The following is an 18,814-nucleotide window of genomic DNA, read 5'->3' on the forward strand; positions in this document are numbered from 1 at the left end:
AAGTAGCCGTTTCTAGTTATATTGGATGCTTCTGTTTGGATTATACTTTATATTGGAATATAACCGCTACGATTGGCGTATTATTATTCACGTCGAATATGCTCATATATTTTCCATGTGCAACGTGGGATGTGTAATCTAGTTTATAAATCAAATCTAGTATTTATACATCGTAAGTATGCATTTGTATGATATTCAGACACTAACAAATATTTTTCTTCGTTTTTTAGTATACTAGATCCTTACCCGTTTTAGGGAGAAACAAATTTATAAACGTAAATGTCTGAATGTTATTACATATTTTTTCGGTGTAAATAATTTTATTATATTATTTAAATAGATTTTAAGTTAATTTGTATATAGTGGAATTTATTTATATGAGATACTATAATAATGAACAAGACATACATAATCATAGGTTGAATTTCTCATTTATTAATATTATTTTAAATATAAAAATGATCTTATATAGAGTGTACTTTGACTTCCATTTACAATTTTATAAATTATAAAATATTTATGTAATACTAGCTAATATAGTAATACATATATTTTGACATCCGTTTTATTTAAAATTTTCATAATTAGATGTGGAGGTTTTATCTGTTTATGGGGTTGTGTTATTTTATTTTATATGATTTTAGTATATCTTTTTATCAAAATGAAGTTAGTATACATTTTGAATATTTTAAATAAGTAATCTAGAGTACATATATAGTTATGGAACTAGCCGTATTTAAAAGTTTGTATTTATTTTATGGATTTTGAAAACCAAAGAATCAATATAGAAAGCTGAACGAATGTGTACTTTGAAAATGTGAGAGCTGTGAGGATCCGTGTTGAGATTTCATGGTTATCACGTTCAGAACCTATAAGGTTTGGGGCAAAAAAAAGTAACGTATAAAGGTAATTCACAAGAACGTTAATTTAAATATCCACATATGAATTATACGATTTTTTGGCCAAAATAACTTCTTTTTTGGCCAAATAACTTGTTCATATTAAAATTCTTTGAAGTTTGTACCAACTTTTCTCCAAATAACCGCATCATACCTCTTCATCCATTCCGTTTAACCCACTTTTTTATAAAATATTGTTTGTCAAAATGCAGAATAAAAGTTGGCATATAATTAAGAAAGTTGCAGAAGCAATAAATTGGCATAAAATTAAGCTAATCGTTTATATTCAAACCATAATAGTTTATACTATTCAGTTATAAACAATAAATTAAGTAGCAAACTTCTATATAACAACTTAACAAAAGACAGACTCTAATGATGAGAGTCTCAAACTTAATAGAGTTCAGTGAAGATCTATTATATGTAGACTATGAAAGCAACAAAGGAAGATAGCAAAATTATCACCTAACTAGTTATAGGTGAGTAGGTTACAATAATAAGATATTTTCAAGATCTTCCAAATGGATGATTTTGCTCCGAAAACTTCAGTTCACCATCCAAAGAAACGTCGCCACGACCACGGCCGCGATTTACATTTCTAACCATTCCTCCAACTCCAAGAAAATCTAACGTTAACTTGTCCGAGCCGCTCATATTTCCATTGTTTCCGAAATGAACATCGAATATATTGCCACCGGATCCGCCGGCACCACCATTTACTGCGACTAGTGAGTTCATTAGACCTTGAAGATTACCGTTATTATCGTTCCCCATAATCTGCCCTTCTCCAAAATCATTACTTGACGAAGAAGCTAAGCCTCTGAATAAAGCAGAAGGATCGTTGCTTGTGATGGAACCCATTTGAGTAGCTTTCTGAAGCAGTGCCGTGGCTGACACGTTAGAACCCACGTTCAAGCTTTCTTCAGGGTGATTAACAAGAACGTCGGAGCTATATAGAGAAGGAAGACTCGTCTCTGAGTTCTTGATGTTTTCTTGAAAGAATCCGAGGTTGAAGAAGCTGTTGTTCGTGCTACTTTTGGAGTTTATGTTGTTGACTGGATCAAACTGGTTTAGACCATGATGGTTCATGAAACTCTGATCGTTGTTGTTCGGTACAGTCAGCATTCCTTGGCTCGATTGGATTAAGAAGTTAGGGTTTGACGTCTGCGGAACAAAGTGTCTGCTATTTTCAGAAGATGCAATGTTTAGGTTGTAACCTGCGAGAGGCGAAAATCCAGAGTTTGGATGGCCACTCAAATGGTGGTGGGATAGAGTCCTGCCCAGGGGCGAAGCCAGAGCTTTGACTGTGGTGGCACGTGCCCCCGCAAATTTTTCAATATTAACGTTTTTGTATGTAAAAATTCAAGGAAATTAGCTAGATTTAATGGTTTAATAGCATTGTGCACCCACTGATATCCCAAGTTCAATGCTCCTTTTGTACATTATTTAATTTTGCACCCACTAGAAAATCCTTCTAGATTCGCCCCTGGTCCTGCCACCATCGAGTCTCCCGTACAATCCACCGGAGCCGGCGCCGCTGCTAGCAGCTGCCATTGACGTGAAGCTCAAGGTAGGGTTTCTAGCAGTCTCTTGTATCAATGCATCACAGAAAGCCCTGTGTGTAATGTAACTATCGCGTCTGCAAAAGAAACAGCCCAAACATATGTTAGCTTATTGGATTATATATATATATATATATATGTATTTTGCAAACTATATATATCTAAATATTGCATAATCATCATTAATGAATGCTATAGTTATCATGGCTACCATTTATAGGAGAGAATGATAGAAGAATATAAAGGTCGAGTTAATTGCTACTTTAATGAAAGACCTTCTTCATTTAATATGTTGCATATATTGACGTGAATCATCATCAATGAATGCTATAGTTATTAATTATGGTTACTATTTATATATAGGAAAGAATATTAGAAGAATATAAAGTTCGACTCACTTGCTACTTTAATGAAAGACCTTCTTCATTTAATGCAAAGCCCATGAATGTTAATATAAGTCAGTCACATTCTACAACAACGTATTTAACTCAAACCATCAAAATAAAGAAAGAAACCCTAGAACAGCATTAAAGTGTTTAGCAGAACACTATAATGAAATAAGTAACGCACTTTAACCAAACATATATGTATCTATGTATGCATGTGTCTAGAGAGAGAAAGAGATAAGACAGGGTCCACAAAAGAGGAGGAGTTTCATAAAAAGGGGAACCTGCAAAAGTGAAGAAGAAGAAAACAAAAGTGGAAAATGAAAAAACAGATCTAACTCATACATGTGACCAAATTTAGCATCTTTTAAATTTTCTCTCTTTCTCTTCACTGTGTTTCTCTATTCAGTACTCATCAATCAACCAAACAAATACAGTGATAGATCCTATGTACATAATCACAATATACATTTTATGGGCGATGTACTCGAGGTTCAAATTCCATGGCCAAATATATACGATTTCAGTTACAGTTCATATTATATATTTGGTATTTTTCATGTAAAATTAGTAAATAAGGTAAGTTTTATATGCAGTGTTGAATGCAGCTTTTTACTTAAAATAGATCTCAATACCAAAAGAAATGATGGTCCATGGTATCATACTTTACCTAGATAAGAGGGTGTATCTAGATACTACATATATTAATATTATATATACGTTTCATCACTTAATTAGCCCAAATACGAACAAATTATTTAAATGAAACGGACAGATACTAGTTACCTAGAGAAGATGGTACCACAGTCACATCGATACTCTTTAGTACCACAGGTCTTAGAGTGAGCTTTCCAATCCGATTGAACAGCGTAACGCTTAGAACATTTATCGCACTTCCACTTCTTTTCTCCATGTTTACGGTAATAGTGCTTCTTAATTCCGGTGAGGTCTCCGAGAGCACGTGAGGGGTCATGGTGGACGCACGTGGGTTCCGGACAAAGATAGACTTTCCTCTTTACTTCTTTGGTTGACTTCTGTTTGAGTTTCCATGGGAGATTGTGTCCTCTTCGGTGAAGCTGTAGGTTTTGTTCTCTTTGAAACCCTTTCTTGCATACATCGCATATGAACCTGTTTGTAGCCATTATTGTCTTTGGAGATAAAGCTACCACTTCCGCATCAGGATCTATTTGATAAATTAAATTTAGTTACCATTCAAGATCTTGCAATGTTAATCTATGAGGAGTAAATCAAGAAATTGATAAAGACATAGAAAGAAAACCAAATTTTACATATATGTAATCTAATGACGGTCGTTAATAATGAAAATACGAGTATAAGAAAAAGGAAGAAAATTAATTAGGGTTCTTGTTTATTTAGTTTTCTCCGATAAGGTTATCTTTATTTTTTCTCAAAGCTAGTGATTTTAATAGAAAATTTTATTAAAAATATTTAATATGTAAGAGGTACTTGCTTGGGTTTCCGGGTTGGTTTCTTCGTTTCTTGGGTGGTGGAGCTGAGGAGTTAGGTTGTTGAATCATTGACACAAAAGTATCTTTCTGGCTAAAGTCGTTCTCTCCGACGCCGGAGCCAGTGAGGAAAAACGGCTGAGCAGAGGATGATGATGAAGGAACAACGCTTGCGTTATATGATGATGACGCCATCTTAGATCTTCTTCTTTGCGTGTAAGAGTATAACCTGTAAGAGAATAATCCATTTATTAAACATGTTAGAAAGGATTGCGAAAAACAAAAATCAAATTATCGTTTCAGAAGAAAACGAAAAGAGGAATGAAGAACAGCAAGAATCCATTGAGATTGACGACATGGAATTTTTTTTATAAAAACAATTCACTAAAATACATGAAGAGAACAATAAAAACAAATTAAGGGCTTATTTTTATTTTTTGTTTGTAAGCTTTTGAAAGAATTAAGAAGAAAGATTTCTTAGTTGTTTTCTTTTGGTACCTGATAGATCAAGAGAAAGCAACCAAGAAGAAGGAAAAAAAATAGTCAAAACGCTATAAATCGGAGGTTAAGAAAGAACCAAGAAGAAGATGATATATGTATGATGATGATGATAACAAAGAAGATGATGAAGAAGAAGACACTAGTCCACTATACATGTAAATGTTTATTATATAATACAAAGACAAACCTCAAAGCCCTCTCTCTCTCTCGCTCTCTCTCTCTTCTGATTTTTGTTCTTCTTCTTCAACTATTTTTTAATATGGCATATATGGATCTTGAAAAGTATATGTAGGTAAGGTCCATCTCTGTCATAATTTATTGTAATGAAACAAACTTTAAATTTATTTTTACAATTTAGAAGAAGGATGGTTACGGTTTGGGTGTCACTGTCAAAACGGTGAAATGTGTCCACATGCCGGGTGTGATGTGGGTACCACATTTTTCTCATTCGTATCTTTCTGATGGGCTTTAAGACAAAACCCTCGTTTTCTCTTCATTTAACTGATTAGGTTTTGTTGTACTAACTTTTTTTTCCTTATCTAAAAAATGTTAATAATTCAAATACAGTATATCTGTATATATTTACATTCATACACCCTATCATATATACGTTTATAAATGTTAGATGTGTGAAGAGTAATGTATTACTTTGTCTTTGTTATACAGCGTTAATATAAATGGCAACATATTTATAACATTCAAGAAACTTAGTTTTGCAAAACCAGAAAACCTAACAATTGGCTTAACAAAAACATAATCTTGAACTAGTAGTCTAATCTCCAACCATTGAACTTAAGAATCACAGAGTTGGCATCTTCAATACATAGATTTGTCGCATTGACCATCTATATCTTCATAACTGCATTTGCCATTGTGTCGTTGAGACGGCACAGAGAGAAGCTTCCGGACCTGTAAAATTTGATATTGATTTCTTGAACGGGTTGTAGGTGCAGTGGAGATTATTCTTTTTCCTTTTGAAGCTCATCACCATTTGCCAATGGGATTAGAGTGAACTTCTTTAACGCTTGTTTTTTTTTTAATCTCTTTGGTAATCAGAGAGTAATTGCATTCCATTCTAGAGGAACCATGAGAAGTCATAGTTGCTGCTCGAACATTGAGGAAAAGTATTTTATATAAAATAATAGTGATATATTGTCATTATTGGAGCATAATGTTTGAATAATTTCTCTCTTATAATAATGATATATATTATTATTGAATCATAGTACGTATTGAGTATAGTTTTATAAGATTCAAAATTATGATTTTTATTTAAACAATTATATAATAAATAAGGGTAAATTAATATATTTTATTATTTTCTTAATCTAAGTGAATGTGTCTAAGTGACACTCTTTATGAAACAAAAGAAGTACAATATTTTTTTGGTTTTGCTTTAAACATTAATTATTATGTGGTTTCAATACAATATTAACTAAAATATTGCTATAGTACAAAATAAATAAGTATATGATAAAGTAATAACAATTTTTAATATTAAGGCTAATAAAATATTTTGGTTGTATCTAAATTCTAAAATTATGAATAAATTATACTCAAAATTTTTTGTTTTTTTAATATTAATAAAATTCACTTAATTTTTTAAAAATTGTGTAAAATTTACATATTTTATTGATCATCTAATATTATTTATATAAAAATTAATCCATTATTTTAGTCATTTAAAGTATATTTTAATACAAATAAATAAATTATAAGTATAAATTAAAACAAAAAGATTTTAAAAATAGATAAATGATCTACCAAATTTATAAAAAAAATTAAAAATCAGTAGAAAAAATCAAGATCTATAAATTCATCAATAAACCAAAATTTAAAACCAAAACCAAAAATCTAAAATCCAAACACAAACACTTTTGACATATCACAAACAATTGTATCGTCTAATGCCCGATCCGACTTTGAGAGAGAATTATATATATATTACGTACAAACACACAAATATATGATGATCTCACAAAAAAAAATTTCCCGAAATTTTATGTTTACCATTTTCATGGTACCACTTTTCATTTTTACCACCACTAAAGGGACATTTTCAAAAATATCTTCTTCATTAAGTGGCAAAAGACTCTTATACACTTGCTATCTATATATATATATAATAAATCATTATTTATATAAATAAAAAAATAATTTTTTTTATGTTTTCGAATTATACCTTTTCAAATTTGAACTTTTTTATAAATTTTTCTTTTTTCGAATTTTTTTTCCATTTTTTTTTATTTTTTTCAAAATTTCTTTTTGAAAATCGAAAATTATGTTTGAAACTATTTTTTCTTTTTTTATATATTTTAAGTATTTATTTATATATTTATTAGAATTCTAAATTCACATTCCAAAAACCTTACCCCACCCCTCAACTCTATTAGTTAACCTTAAAAGTATAAATGTGTTTTATCTTTTATTGAAAATGAGGGTAAAAATGATTAGTGTAAACATGAAAGTGATACGATGAATATGGTATTTGTGGCAATTTCCCAAAATAAAAGATAAAACAAAGAGGCCATGCCCAAACTTTTTTTTAAACGGGATACCGTTTCATATTAATTTCCAAGTGAAAAGTTTTTGGTTACAAGGCTTAAAACTATGCCCATATTTGAAAATAGAAACTGAAATGATGCAAGTTTTGGTGAGAGCATCGATGGCTTGCTTTGACGGCGTGTGTTTGAAGCTGAGATGATGAGAAGAAGCTGTTTTGGTGAGAGTTTCCCTATCCAGTCCCAAAAGACGTGCTCGAATCTGAAGGTGAATCTCCTTGATCAATGAGTGCGCCGGCTTGTGAATATTGTTGTGGAGTCTCGAATTACTCTCCTTCCAAGTGTAGTAGAAAACAGCCTGAAACACTAGAAGACGCAAAGGTCGGAGTTTCTTATCAACTGCTAGCGAGATGATCCAATGTGATAAATAGCCCAGGCCCATATGTTTAGGTTCTCCCAAATGTTTCAAATTTGCTTAAAACAAAACTTATGAAAAAGCTTTGCCCAAATGAAAAAGAATAAAAAACAAAGTTCTCCAAAACAGAGTAAATCCATTTTCAAAAGCAACATTTTTTTTGTTATGAATGTTAATATCATAAAGAAATGGTTCAGGTTACATAGTTGTTTCCTATACTAAAGATTTCTTGGCAAAAAAATTAAAAACAAGAAATCAATAAAGTTAAGCAAGCTTTGAGATTCTACTTCACCACTAGGCTAGCCAGTAGATCATGATGTTTTGGAACCGACGTTTACGTTTCCGGGCATGAATCAAGTTTCTGATGGTTCTGTCAATTTCCTTGAAAATAACAGTGGAGGGAATTGCTGTTTGGTTATGGAGAACATTGTTTCTCTGTCTCCAAATGCTGTAAACCACTGCCTGAGAAGCTAGGAGTCGAAGAAGCTTGATAGCTTTCGGTCCAGGTTCATGTAGCCAATGCAGTAAGTCCAACCAAGTCTGAAACTGGGTTCTCGGGTTTCCAATTCTTAGGAATACTTGAGTCCAAATCTCTGCTGAAAAACTGCACGAGATTAGAAGATGATCTCTTGTCTCTGGTTCAGTAGAGCAGAGGCAGCAGTGAGTTTGAATTTGCATTCCCCATCCAACCAAACGATGCTTTGTAGGAAGTCTGTCCAGATTCGCAACCCACATATTAAAAGCATGTTTTGGTATTGCTCCCTTGAACCAAATAGTTGCTGCCCAAGGTTTTGGATCACTGCGAGGCCTTATAACATCCCAAGTCTTCGATGATGAGTAAGGACCTGCAACATCAGGACCTGTTGCCCAAAGAAACTCATCATTTGCCAATCCTTCAGATGGGACTGTAACAGTAGTCAAATAAGCGTGAAGGGTGATTTCTTGGTCTGATCTTGGCGAAGGCAGGTTCCAGACATTGTTTGCGCATGCATCTTTCACAGAAGAAATTATGGGGATGCGCAGACGACGTGGGCCAGAGATTCCAAACACATTGATGAGAGGCCCCATAGGAGTCCATGCATCATACCAGAAACTAGCACTTTCCCCATTACCGATTCTACAGATTAAGAATCTAGAAGCCAGCTCCCGCAGTCGCAAGATACACCTCCAGTTCCAAGATTCTGCTTGATTTTCATTTTGGCTCCAGAAAGAATAGCTGTTAGCGCAGTGATGGAACTTGTGCCAGGCAACCCACAATGATCCGCTAGATGAGTATAGCAGCCAGATCAGTTTCAGCATTACTGTGCGATTCCATACTGCAAAACTTCTCAGCCCCAGGCCTCCCTCGGATTTCGGGGTGCAGACCGAAGTCCAAGCCACTTTAGCATGTCCCCGTTGATCCATTTTTCCAGACCATAAGAAGCGGGCACAGAGGGATTCAATGCGCTTAATACATCCTTTCGGAAGTATGAAGGTTGATGTCCAGAAAATTACTGTACCGTTGATTACCGTTGAGATAAGGAGGCAACGTCCTGCGAAAGATAGAGACTTTGCGGCCCATGATTGGAATTTTGAGGTGATCTTGTCTAAAAGAGGAGAGTATTCTGAGATCTTCAGCTTCCTGCTCATTAAAGGAAGGCCTAGATACCTGATTGGCAGCGATCCAGTAGGAAATCCGTACTCTTGTATAGCAGTGATCTCGTCTTGGTTCAAACCAGCGTGGAAGAGCTGAGTCTTATCTCTATTCATGTGCAAACCAGACCAACCCGCAAAGTCCTCCAACGTTTCATTTATTCCATGCAGGGAGGAGCTGCCTCCATCGAAGAAGATCATCACATCATCAGCGAACATGAGATGAGAAATCCGAAGGTCATGGGTCTGAGGATGGTAGGCAATATACCCAGAATCGTAACGAGTGGCAAGAAGACCAGAGAACACTTCCATCGCAAGCACAAACAAGTAAGGAGATAGTGGGTCACCTTGTCGAAGCCCCTGCGTACTCTTGAAATAACCGCAACTCTGTCCATTCACAAGGATGGAGAAAGAAGGCGTGGTAAGACATTGGGAGATCCAGTTTATAAATTTAGAAGGGATGTTTAGGCCCCTGAGAGTTGCAATAACAAAATCCCAACGGACTGAGTCGAATGCCTTTCTAAGGTCCACCTTTAGCATCGCGCTTCTCTCCACATTTCGTTTATTATACCCATGCACTATCTCCGTGGCGAGGAGGACGTTCTCAGAGAGGAGGCGTCCTGGCATGAAAGCAGATTGAGAATGAGAGATGACTTCCTGAAGAATACTCTTTAGCCTTTCCGACAACAGTTTAGCAATGACTTTATAGATGGTGTTGAGGCAGGAGATAGGCCGAAAATCAGACATCTTCTTTGCATTTGGAATTTTTGGAATGAGCACCAAGTTTGTCGCATTCAGTTGAGTGAGAAGCTTTCCTGAGACAAAAAATTCACTTACAGCTGCTGAAACTTCACCTCCTACCACAGTCCAACAAGATGTGAAAAACTCAGAGGAGTATCCATCTAGCCCGCTTGCTTTGTTCCGGGGGAGAGAGAAGAAAGCGTCTTTGATATCTTGGTTACTGAAGGGAGCAGCCAAGGAGGCCTGCTGAGCGTCGGAACACGCAAAATTGAGCAGAGATGATATGTCCTCTTGAGCAAACAGCGGTTGAGTTGTCTCAGGGGCCAAGAGGGCAGAGAAATATTCAACGCAATGCGCTTGAATCAGAGCAGGCGAGTTGATGGTGGAGCCCTGAGCATCTTCAATAAAGTGAATGTGATTTACCGCTTGTCTAGAGCTAGACATTCTGTGGAAATATGGAGTGTTGCAATCCCCAACCTCCAGCCAAGTCACCCTCGATCTTTGGTAATAAAATGCCTCCTCTGCCACCGCAAGTACAGACCACTTTTCTTGACAACTTAATTCTGCAGCCGCATTGAGAGGAGAGGGATCCTGAAGAGCAACATAATGATAAATATTGTCAATATCACAACAAAGAAGCCTAGATATTATTGTGTAGCCTTTCTGATCATGGAACCATAATGGACAACGAAAAGTACTATTGAAAACAGCCATCTCTTATCACACTATGTCTCAGACTACAAAGTTTGCAGATAGCCATCTCTTATCACTGTTGAATGATAAAGTTTTAAAGGCATGAGCATCAAATACACACATGAACCCCGCTCGCTCGTACTTTGTTTATACATTGTGAATCGAGCTGAAGCCTAAAGAGTTATTAAACTAATGCCTGAATATCAAACTGAACCAATAGTCTATTCCACTATGAGAAAAGTTGATAATAACTTGAAAATTACAAATAGGAAAAAACATATACTTAATTTGATATACATGAGTTTTATTTATTAATCAACATACACAACGAACTCTTTTGTTTACAAGATAGTAAATAAACTTGGAAAGTAAGGAACAGCTAAACCGTAGTAACCAGATAAATACAGATGATAAACAGTCGAGTGAGGATCAAGATCAAAGGACACTAGGTTATCGTGATAGCTTAGCGAGAGGATGACCTTTTTGTCGTCTTTCAAAATGGCCAAGGGCGTGAGAGGCTGCGAGGTGACACCACCAAATCATGTCGAAGTAGAATTCAAGTCAACCGACAAAATCTTCTCCCACAGTTGGTCTTTAACCCTCCACGAAAACTCTTGCTTACAATCCGCCTTCAGTTCAGAAACGCAGAGACGACCGTCAAGATTGCATACACCAATCTTGTCGCCACACGTGTCACGCGTTACAAAAGGCGGTGTTTCCGTGACTTGAAACATCTCCATATGAATATCAAAAACTATGAGTTTGGTTTGTGTTGTTAGATATCCTTCTTCATCTCCAGTGAGCCAGTAGAAGGATCCGTTTGCAAACGCTGGCCTCTGACTATGCAAGATGTAATGATGATCAAGAGCGGCTGTACTCACGAACCTCCATTTCTTATCCTCAAGATCCAAAACCTCACATATGGATATGGTCGAACTAGTACTAGTACTAGCACTAGTAGGAAGATATTTATTATATAGCCAAACAAGCTTACATCTTCTCGTAACGGAGTCTTTCCCAAACCATAACCGAGTAAAAGCACGGAACTGATCTGGTTCCATACATGAAACGTCAACAAGCTCCAGACACGGGTTTGGATGGTCAATATGAAGTCGCTGACAAGACCGTCACAGCTCTCGGAGATTTCGAGATACCTGTGAATTTCTTGAGTTTCTGTGACCGTATTTAGTGGTGGTCTCGAGAAGCCGTCTTCGTCTCCAGTGTCATTGTCTTTGTATAAAGGGTGTTTTCGCACGGTTTACTAAATCATCGCACACACAAAAGAGTTTAGGGTTCTTGTTGTGCTGAGATGCGTATCTTTCACCGAAACCCATCAGAGATCTCCAGTCTTTCGACACAGTTTTGAACCTGGTGAGCGATATCACCGGGAGCCTCACAAGAACTTCTTCTACAATATCGTTGGGATATGAATCACTCTTCTTCTTCTGCCTATTCTTCTTCGTTTGGTTTCCTTTCCTGGCATAACGAAGCAGCAGCACCAGCTTGTTCAAAACTTTGGTCTCTCCTCCATTGATGTAATGTCCGGACGATTAATGGTATTGTTTAGGGACTTTTGGTTCTTATTTATAGCCAAGGGTTTGCTTCTGTTTTCTTTTTCCTAACAATTTTTTTTTACAACAAAAAAATATTATGTTATTCAAATTTGAGATAGTTTAGATAACTAGACAAGAATAAAATAACTAACAATACAAAGAGTCCTATGAAAAGATTCTCTAGGTAGAAATCAACAATCTCATTCCATCTCTGAAAATATCTTGAAATCATGAAATGTTCTCTTCAGTTCATATATCTCATTCCATTTTCTTGAGTCTTAGCTGTCAGTCCCAAAGAGTTCCAAAAAAAAAAAAAAAATCTGTCAGTCCCAAAGTAAGTGCTGACATGTCAAATGATGGCATGATTTTTATTGTCCAACCTAGCTCTTTAACTCCGAATGCATACAAATTGTCTTCGTCTTTGATTTATTGTACTCATAAGTTGTGTTATTCATAGCTATCTTTCCAAACCCATCTACAACTGTTAAAGATATATGTAGACAGTGGCGGAGCCAGAAATATTTTTGACTGGGATCATAATATATAAACTAGATTTTGACCCGCGCTTAAAAAGCACGAGTTTATTTTCGAAACTAAATAAAAATTTATTATGAGTTTCTATATAAGCTGGTATTTAAGTCTGGACACATTTATCCGCAACTGAAGAACCGTACCAAAAAACAGAAATAATGCAAACCAAAGCCGAATAGTAAAAACTAATAATGCATCTACACTTAAATAGTGGAAGAAATTATTATATTTTTACAAATGATTTAATTCTTTTTAGGGGGGTCTATATATGATTTATAGACGAATTAAGATATAAGTAGTGTTTTCATACTTGATTCGGATTCGTGGTCGAAATAGTAAACCGTTGATTATATATAATCCAGTCTCGCTTATATTCTTCATGTTGCATTATATTAGAGGTTTTACGTTCCTACAAAATTCAGATTTAACAAAATTTCACTAATTAAAAGTTTGATAAAACTCAAAATCATGTTGTTAACCTGTGAATCACAGACGGTTGATCCGAAAAATACCCTAAAGATTTTGATTATATTTGTTTAAAAATTGGTTAAACCTTTTATTATAAATGCATAAAACTGAGTAAACTATTTGATTTCTCATATAAATTAAATGTATTGTATTTAGGTTATTTGCAATAACTTTTAATTTCTTATGCAATTATTTGGTTTTGATGGTTAGCACCGATTTGGTTAAAACCAATGTTGGTCTGGTTTAACTTAGGAAGATTGGCAATATATCATAATCGTCCATTTAACTTCTAAATATATAAATGATAGTGTATGATTGTAAAATATATAAAAATATAAATCCCTTATATATTAAAATAGGAACATTATTAAGAATAAACCTTATTTTCATGTGTGATTTACAAGAGTGTCATTTAGACGTGGCAGTTTTACAATCACTCTCAGCCCTTTTATCTAATAAGGATTAGTTTACTAGATTAATTACATGAATTACCATTGATCATATTAATTAGTTTCGAATATATTGTATACTATTATATGTTACGAATCATTTATGGTATATTCATATATTTGCTAATAAATTACGTTTCAAAATATAACAATTGTTTTCCTCAAATTTTAAATATATTTGCATTATAAATTCCAAATATACTAAGTTATGTATATAAAATTTTCATATTAAGAATAATATATGTCATCAAAAAGATAGTCAAACAACTTTTAAATGTTCGCAAAGTATACATTTTTATTATGTCCATGTATTTACGATTTTGATTATAGTTTTAATTTTATCAATACCAATGTTGTATATAATCAACATTTCAAATAGCTTTTAAATTACAATAGTTTTATATGGGTACATGTTAGATAATATTTTATATGAATATATGAATTTTAAGAAATCAATAATGAATGGAAACTAATATTAAAAAAACATTTTTAATAATCAATATTTCAAATATTCCATAAAAAAATCACTTTCAACATGGATGATTGGAAAGTGAATATTTGAAAATGTAATCACTAATTCTAATCACACATTTAACTTTGTAATTAGGAAATCATCATAAATGGTAATAGATAAATTATGAGTCGATTTAAAAATTTGAAATGATTAAGTTTATGGTCAAATATCATGATTAATATATTGTTTAATATTTTTTTTCCTTCATACAATACTTTCCAAAAATTGAAATTTGGAAAGGAGAAATCAAGGATTTTATGATTGAATTATGCTGAAAATATATTCATTTCACCAAAATAAAATGCGTTTAAACATCATATTTTGTAACTATATACATCATACTAAGCTAAGAGCTTAGGCATCACATGAACAATGTGTGTTAAACCACTTAGTTAAAGAGCTCGATATATTACCATTAGTTTAATTATTTACTTTTAACATGGAAAGCTCACTTCATTTGAAAGTCAATATTTTTTTTATCCATTTACTCCATGCAAAGGGTTTCAAATTGTCATTTCATAATTTATTTTATATTAATATTTGCTTATTCTTATTGATTTACTTGCATGATAAAATATTTCAATTAAACAAAACAAATATACAAGTTAAAAAAAACAGAATTTATATTGACATACTAAATTTCGTTTAAACCCATATTTTATAACATGTAATATTTCTTTCTATAACTTTAATATCGACATATTCAAAGTGATTATATTTTTAAATCTATTCACCCTGCGCAAAGCGCAGGTTATCACCTAGTATAATATTATTTATAGTGTACTATTTAGATGATAGTGTAGCATCATGTTTTTGACTTATTATATATACAATAAAAGTGATAGTGTAGGTTTGTGAAATCAGAATATTTATCAAAAAATCCAAAGAAATCGTAATCGGTTGATACATAATTTATTGATTTTACTCTGAGTTGGAAAGTAAGTATTTGGTTGTTATCTTCTGATGATTTGGGATAATCGTTTTATCAACCGTAAATTTCTCTAACATTACCAAATGATTTATTTGAAATACTTCAGTAACATTAAATAGTTCAAATAAAACATTTAAGTTTCTAATAAATAGGTCCAACAACCTTATTTAAACAGATTTTTTCAGAATGTTTCTCTTTTAATAGTATAGATTTAATATGTATATATTATTATTACAGAAAATATATATTTTTTTATAAAATTAAAAGGACATATAAAAATTTATCTAAGCGTAAGACTTGAGATGTTACTGTTGGTGTTTGATTGCAATCTGTAATCATGTTGTGGAGGCAGCTGAAGAACATCATGAAATTTTCGTTTTACTATAAACTAGATGAAGTTTTCGAGAAACTTGGAACCAAGAATCTAAATCATGATTCACATTTAATTATGAAAAGTATAAAAACATTCTGACTAACTATCAAAATATGTTTTATTAGCTGATTTTAATTCACTGACAAATTTGAAATCTGAGATCTCAAATCTAGTTAAAATAGCCAAAACCTAGTCCAAGATAACTGCTTGCGATGAGCCGTGATTCGACTTGGGATAATTGAAAAGTTTGGTGAGAACTAAGAGTTTTTTTTTTATTATTTATGCTAATAAATCAATTGTTTCTTGAAGATTTTTTCTCAAAAAAAAAACAGTTGTTGCTATTTGAAAATGATATAGATCTTTGAAATATAATTAATAAAAAATATTGATATCACAATACTAATAATACTAATATCTGTTGTCAAAATAAAAAATCATGCTAGTATCCCGTTGACTAAATGATCGTTTTATGTAGGTTTCTACCATAACCTTCAAGGATTCAACTTTTCTTTTTCTGTCATAATTAATTGGAAAATTCGGTCGAGAGAAATTAGAAGCAAGTGAAACTGTCGATCAAAAGCTTCTTTTTATAAGCTGAAGAACATCATGAAATTTTCATTTTACTATAAACTAGATGAAGTTTTTGAGAAACTTGAAACCAAGAATCTAAATCATGATTCACATTTATGAAAAGTATAAAAGCATTCTGACTAACTATCAAAATATGTTTTATTAGCTGATTTTAATTCACTGACAAATTTGAAATCTGAGATATCAAATCTAGTTAAAATAGCCAAAACCTAGTCCAAGATAACTGCTTGCGATGAGCCGTGATTCGACTTGGGACAATTGAAAAGTTTGGTGAGAACTAAGAGGTTTTTTTTTTATGCTGATAAATCAATTGTTTCTTGAAGTTTTTTTTCTCAAAAAAAAAAAGTTGTTTCTATTTGAAAATGATATAGATCTTTGAAATATAATTAATAAAAATATTGATATCACAATACTAATCATACTAATATCTGTTGTCAAAATAAAAAATCATGCTAGTATCCCATTGACTAAATGATTGTTTTATGTATGTTTCTTCCATAAGCTTCAAGGCTTCAACTTTTCTTTTTCTGTCATAATTAATTGGCAAATTCGGTCGAGAGAAATTAGAAGCAAGTGAAACTGTCGATCAAAAGCTTCTTTTTATAAGCTGAAGAACATCATGAAATTTTCATTTTACTATAAACTAGATGAAGTTTTCGAGAAACTTGAAACCAAGAATCTAAATCATGATTCACATTTATGAAAAGTATAAAAACATTCTGACTAACTATCAAAATATGTTTTATTAGCTGATTTTAATTCACTGACAAATTTGAAATCTGAGATATCAAATCTAGTTAAAATAGCCAAAACCTAGTCCAAGATAACTGCTTGCGATGAGTCGTGATTCGACTTGGGACAATTGAAAAGTTTGGTGAGAACTAAGAGGTTTTTTTTTATGCTGATAAATCATTTGTTTCTTGAAGTTTTTTTTTCTCAAAAAAAAACAGTTGTTTCTATTTGAAAATGATATAGATCTTTGAAATATAATTAATAAAAAAATATTGATATCACAATACTAATCATACTAATATCTGTTGTCAAAATAAAAAATCATGCTAGTATCCCATTGACTAAATGATTGTTTTATGTATGTTTCTTCCATAACCTTCAAGACTTAAACTTTTTTTTCTGTCATAATTAATAGGCAAATTTGGTCGAGAGAAATTAGAAGCAAGTGACACTGTCGATCAAAAGTTTCTTTCTATAAGCTATGTGCTTGATAGTAATTAAGTCGAATGAATATTCTATCTATCTGCTCGAGTAAAACAAGAGTATTTGCAGTAGAGAGAGAGAGAGAGAGAGAGAGAGAGAGAGAGAGAGAGAGAGAGAGAGAGAGAGAGAGAGAGAGAGAGAGAGAGAGAGAGAGTAATTAAAACAAATGAAGATTCTAAGACCATCATTATCAGGCGTTCTAAGGCCCGTCTTTAGTTTTTTTGGGTCGAAAAAAAAAATTGAATAACATAATAAACGGACCTTAATTAAGGTCTTTGGGCTTCGTCCTTAGGAGCAACGTGGCAGCGTCTAATTGGTCGCGAAATAGGGTTGGGGAAAGTCACATCGTGTCTTCTTTTTTCTAGCCTTCTCCCGATTCTCTTTTCTCCGCGGCGACAGCTTTGACGATAGCTTCTCCGGAGATTTCAAGGACAAATCGACATCCCCAAATCGATCTGCTGCCTCATCCGACGCTTCTCGGCCGATTCAAAGCTAAACAAGGTATGTGTTCCTCCTCCTTCATGGGATTTAGATGATTATGTTGTGATTGATGATTTGTAGCCTCCGTTTCTGGGATCCGATATGACCTTTAGATGATTTTGTTTTGATTGACGATTTGTTTCCTCCTTTTCTTGGATTGGTTGCTTATGATGTGATGAATCGGATAGTCATTTGTGATGAATCGGATTGTCGTTTGTAATTGTAAATGAAATATAGTAAGGGTTTTCTTAATCTTGGTTCGTCTTCCTTGTATACATAGAACAAATCTGACCGTTGTGGTTAATGCTTAAGTGAGATAGGTTTGATGCTTGATTTCATTTAGGATCTGTTTCTGTTGAATGGTTAATGAAAATGTGTTAATCAGTTGTTGGATTTGATTTCATTTCATGCTTGATTTCATTTTTGATCTGTTGTTGTTTGTGAAGTTATATAGAGCAGTTTAGCAAGTTCCTTGTAGAAACGCCTTGAGAAAATTAACAGGGCTTGATGATTGATTTCATGTAGGATCATTTGAATTTCAACAAGGAGAGAAAGTGAGAGCACCATTTTCCGTCAATCTGGTACATATTTCGGTAATACAATTGATCGTCGAACGAAAGTTCGGAATAGACAAGCCCATCAACAGTTAAAAATGATTTGATTGAAAATATATGGACTAAATTTGGACATCTTCCAAATAACATATAAGTTTCTATTAATTGAATAAAATGTGTGTTTGCTTTTATTTATGATGTTTGTATGATTTTATGTTTTTAATTTATGTCTGAATGTTATCTTTTAGTTGAATAAAATGTTTGTAATTTGCTATGAATTGAATAAAATGTTTGTAATTTTTTTAGATTTTCAATTTAAATGTTATATGTTTCTTTTCGAACACATTTTGATATGAAAT

General features: G+C 33.0%; 1 protein-coding gene and 1 pseudogene across 3 annotated transcripts; both read right to left on the reverse strand.

The window, feature by feature from the left end:
* Positions 1-1,166: 1,166 nt before the first annotated feature.
* LOC103839452 (protein indeterminate-domain 4, chloroplastic) lies at positions 1,167-5,145 on the reverse strand. Of its 3 annotated transcripts, none has more exons than XM_033280518.1 (5): positions 5,002-5,145; positions 4,319-4,542; positions 3,634-4,030; positions 2,392-2,538; positions 1,167-2,175 (listed from the first exon to the last, which is right to left on the reverse strand). In XM_033280518.1, exons 2-5 carry the CDS (start codon positions 4,506-4,508, stop codon positions 1,407-1,409), a joined length of 1,503 nt encoding a protein of 500 aa, XP_033136409.1. In that variant the 5' UTR covers positions 4,509-4,542; positions 5,002-5,145; the 3' UTR covers positions 1,167-1,406. The 3 variants fall into 3 exon arrangements, with proteins under 3 accessions (XP_033136409.1, XP_033136408.1, XP_033136407.1); XM_033280517.1 differs by lacking the exon at positions 5,002-5,145 and adding an exon at positions 4,812-4,970; XM_033280516.1 differs by lacking the exon at positions 5,002-5,145 and having other exon boundaries at positions 4,319-4,773.
* Positions 5,146-11,095: 5,950 nt separating this feature from the next.
* LOC103839689 lies at positions 11,096-12,346 on the reverse strand (annotated as a pseudogene).
* Positions 12,347-18,814: the final 6,468 nt, after the last annotated feature.

Source organism: Brassica rapa, chromosome A09 (genome assembly GCF_000309985.2).
Source record: "Brassica rapa cultivar Chiifu-401-42 chromosome A09, CAAS_Brap_v3.01, whole genome shotgun sequence".
Classification (NCBI taxonomy): Eukaryota; Viridiplantae; Streptophyta; class Magnoliopsida; order Brassicales; family Brassicaceae; genus Brassica; species Brassica rapa.

Excerpts from the sequence above, each read along its gene's own strand:
- LOC103839452 (XM_033280518.1), bottom strand. The coding sequence starts at position 4,508 with ATGGCGTCATCATCATATAACGCAAGCGTTGTTCCTTCATCATCATCC. Across the intron at positions 4,031-4,318 it reads AAACCAACCCGGAAACCCAA|ATCCTGATGCGGAAGTGGTA; the intron begins GCAAGTACCTCT and ends TTTATCAAATAG. Across the intron at positions 2,176-2,391 it reads GGGAGACTCGATGGTGGCAG|GACTCTATCCCACCACCATT; the intron begins GACCAGGGGCGA and ends GCCCCTGGGCAG.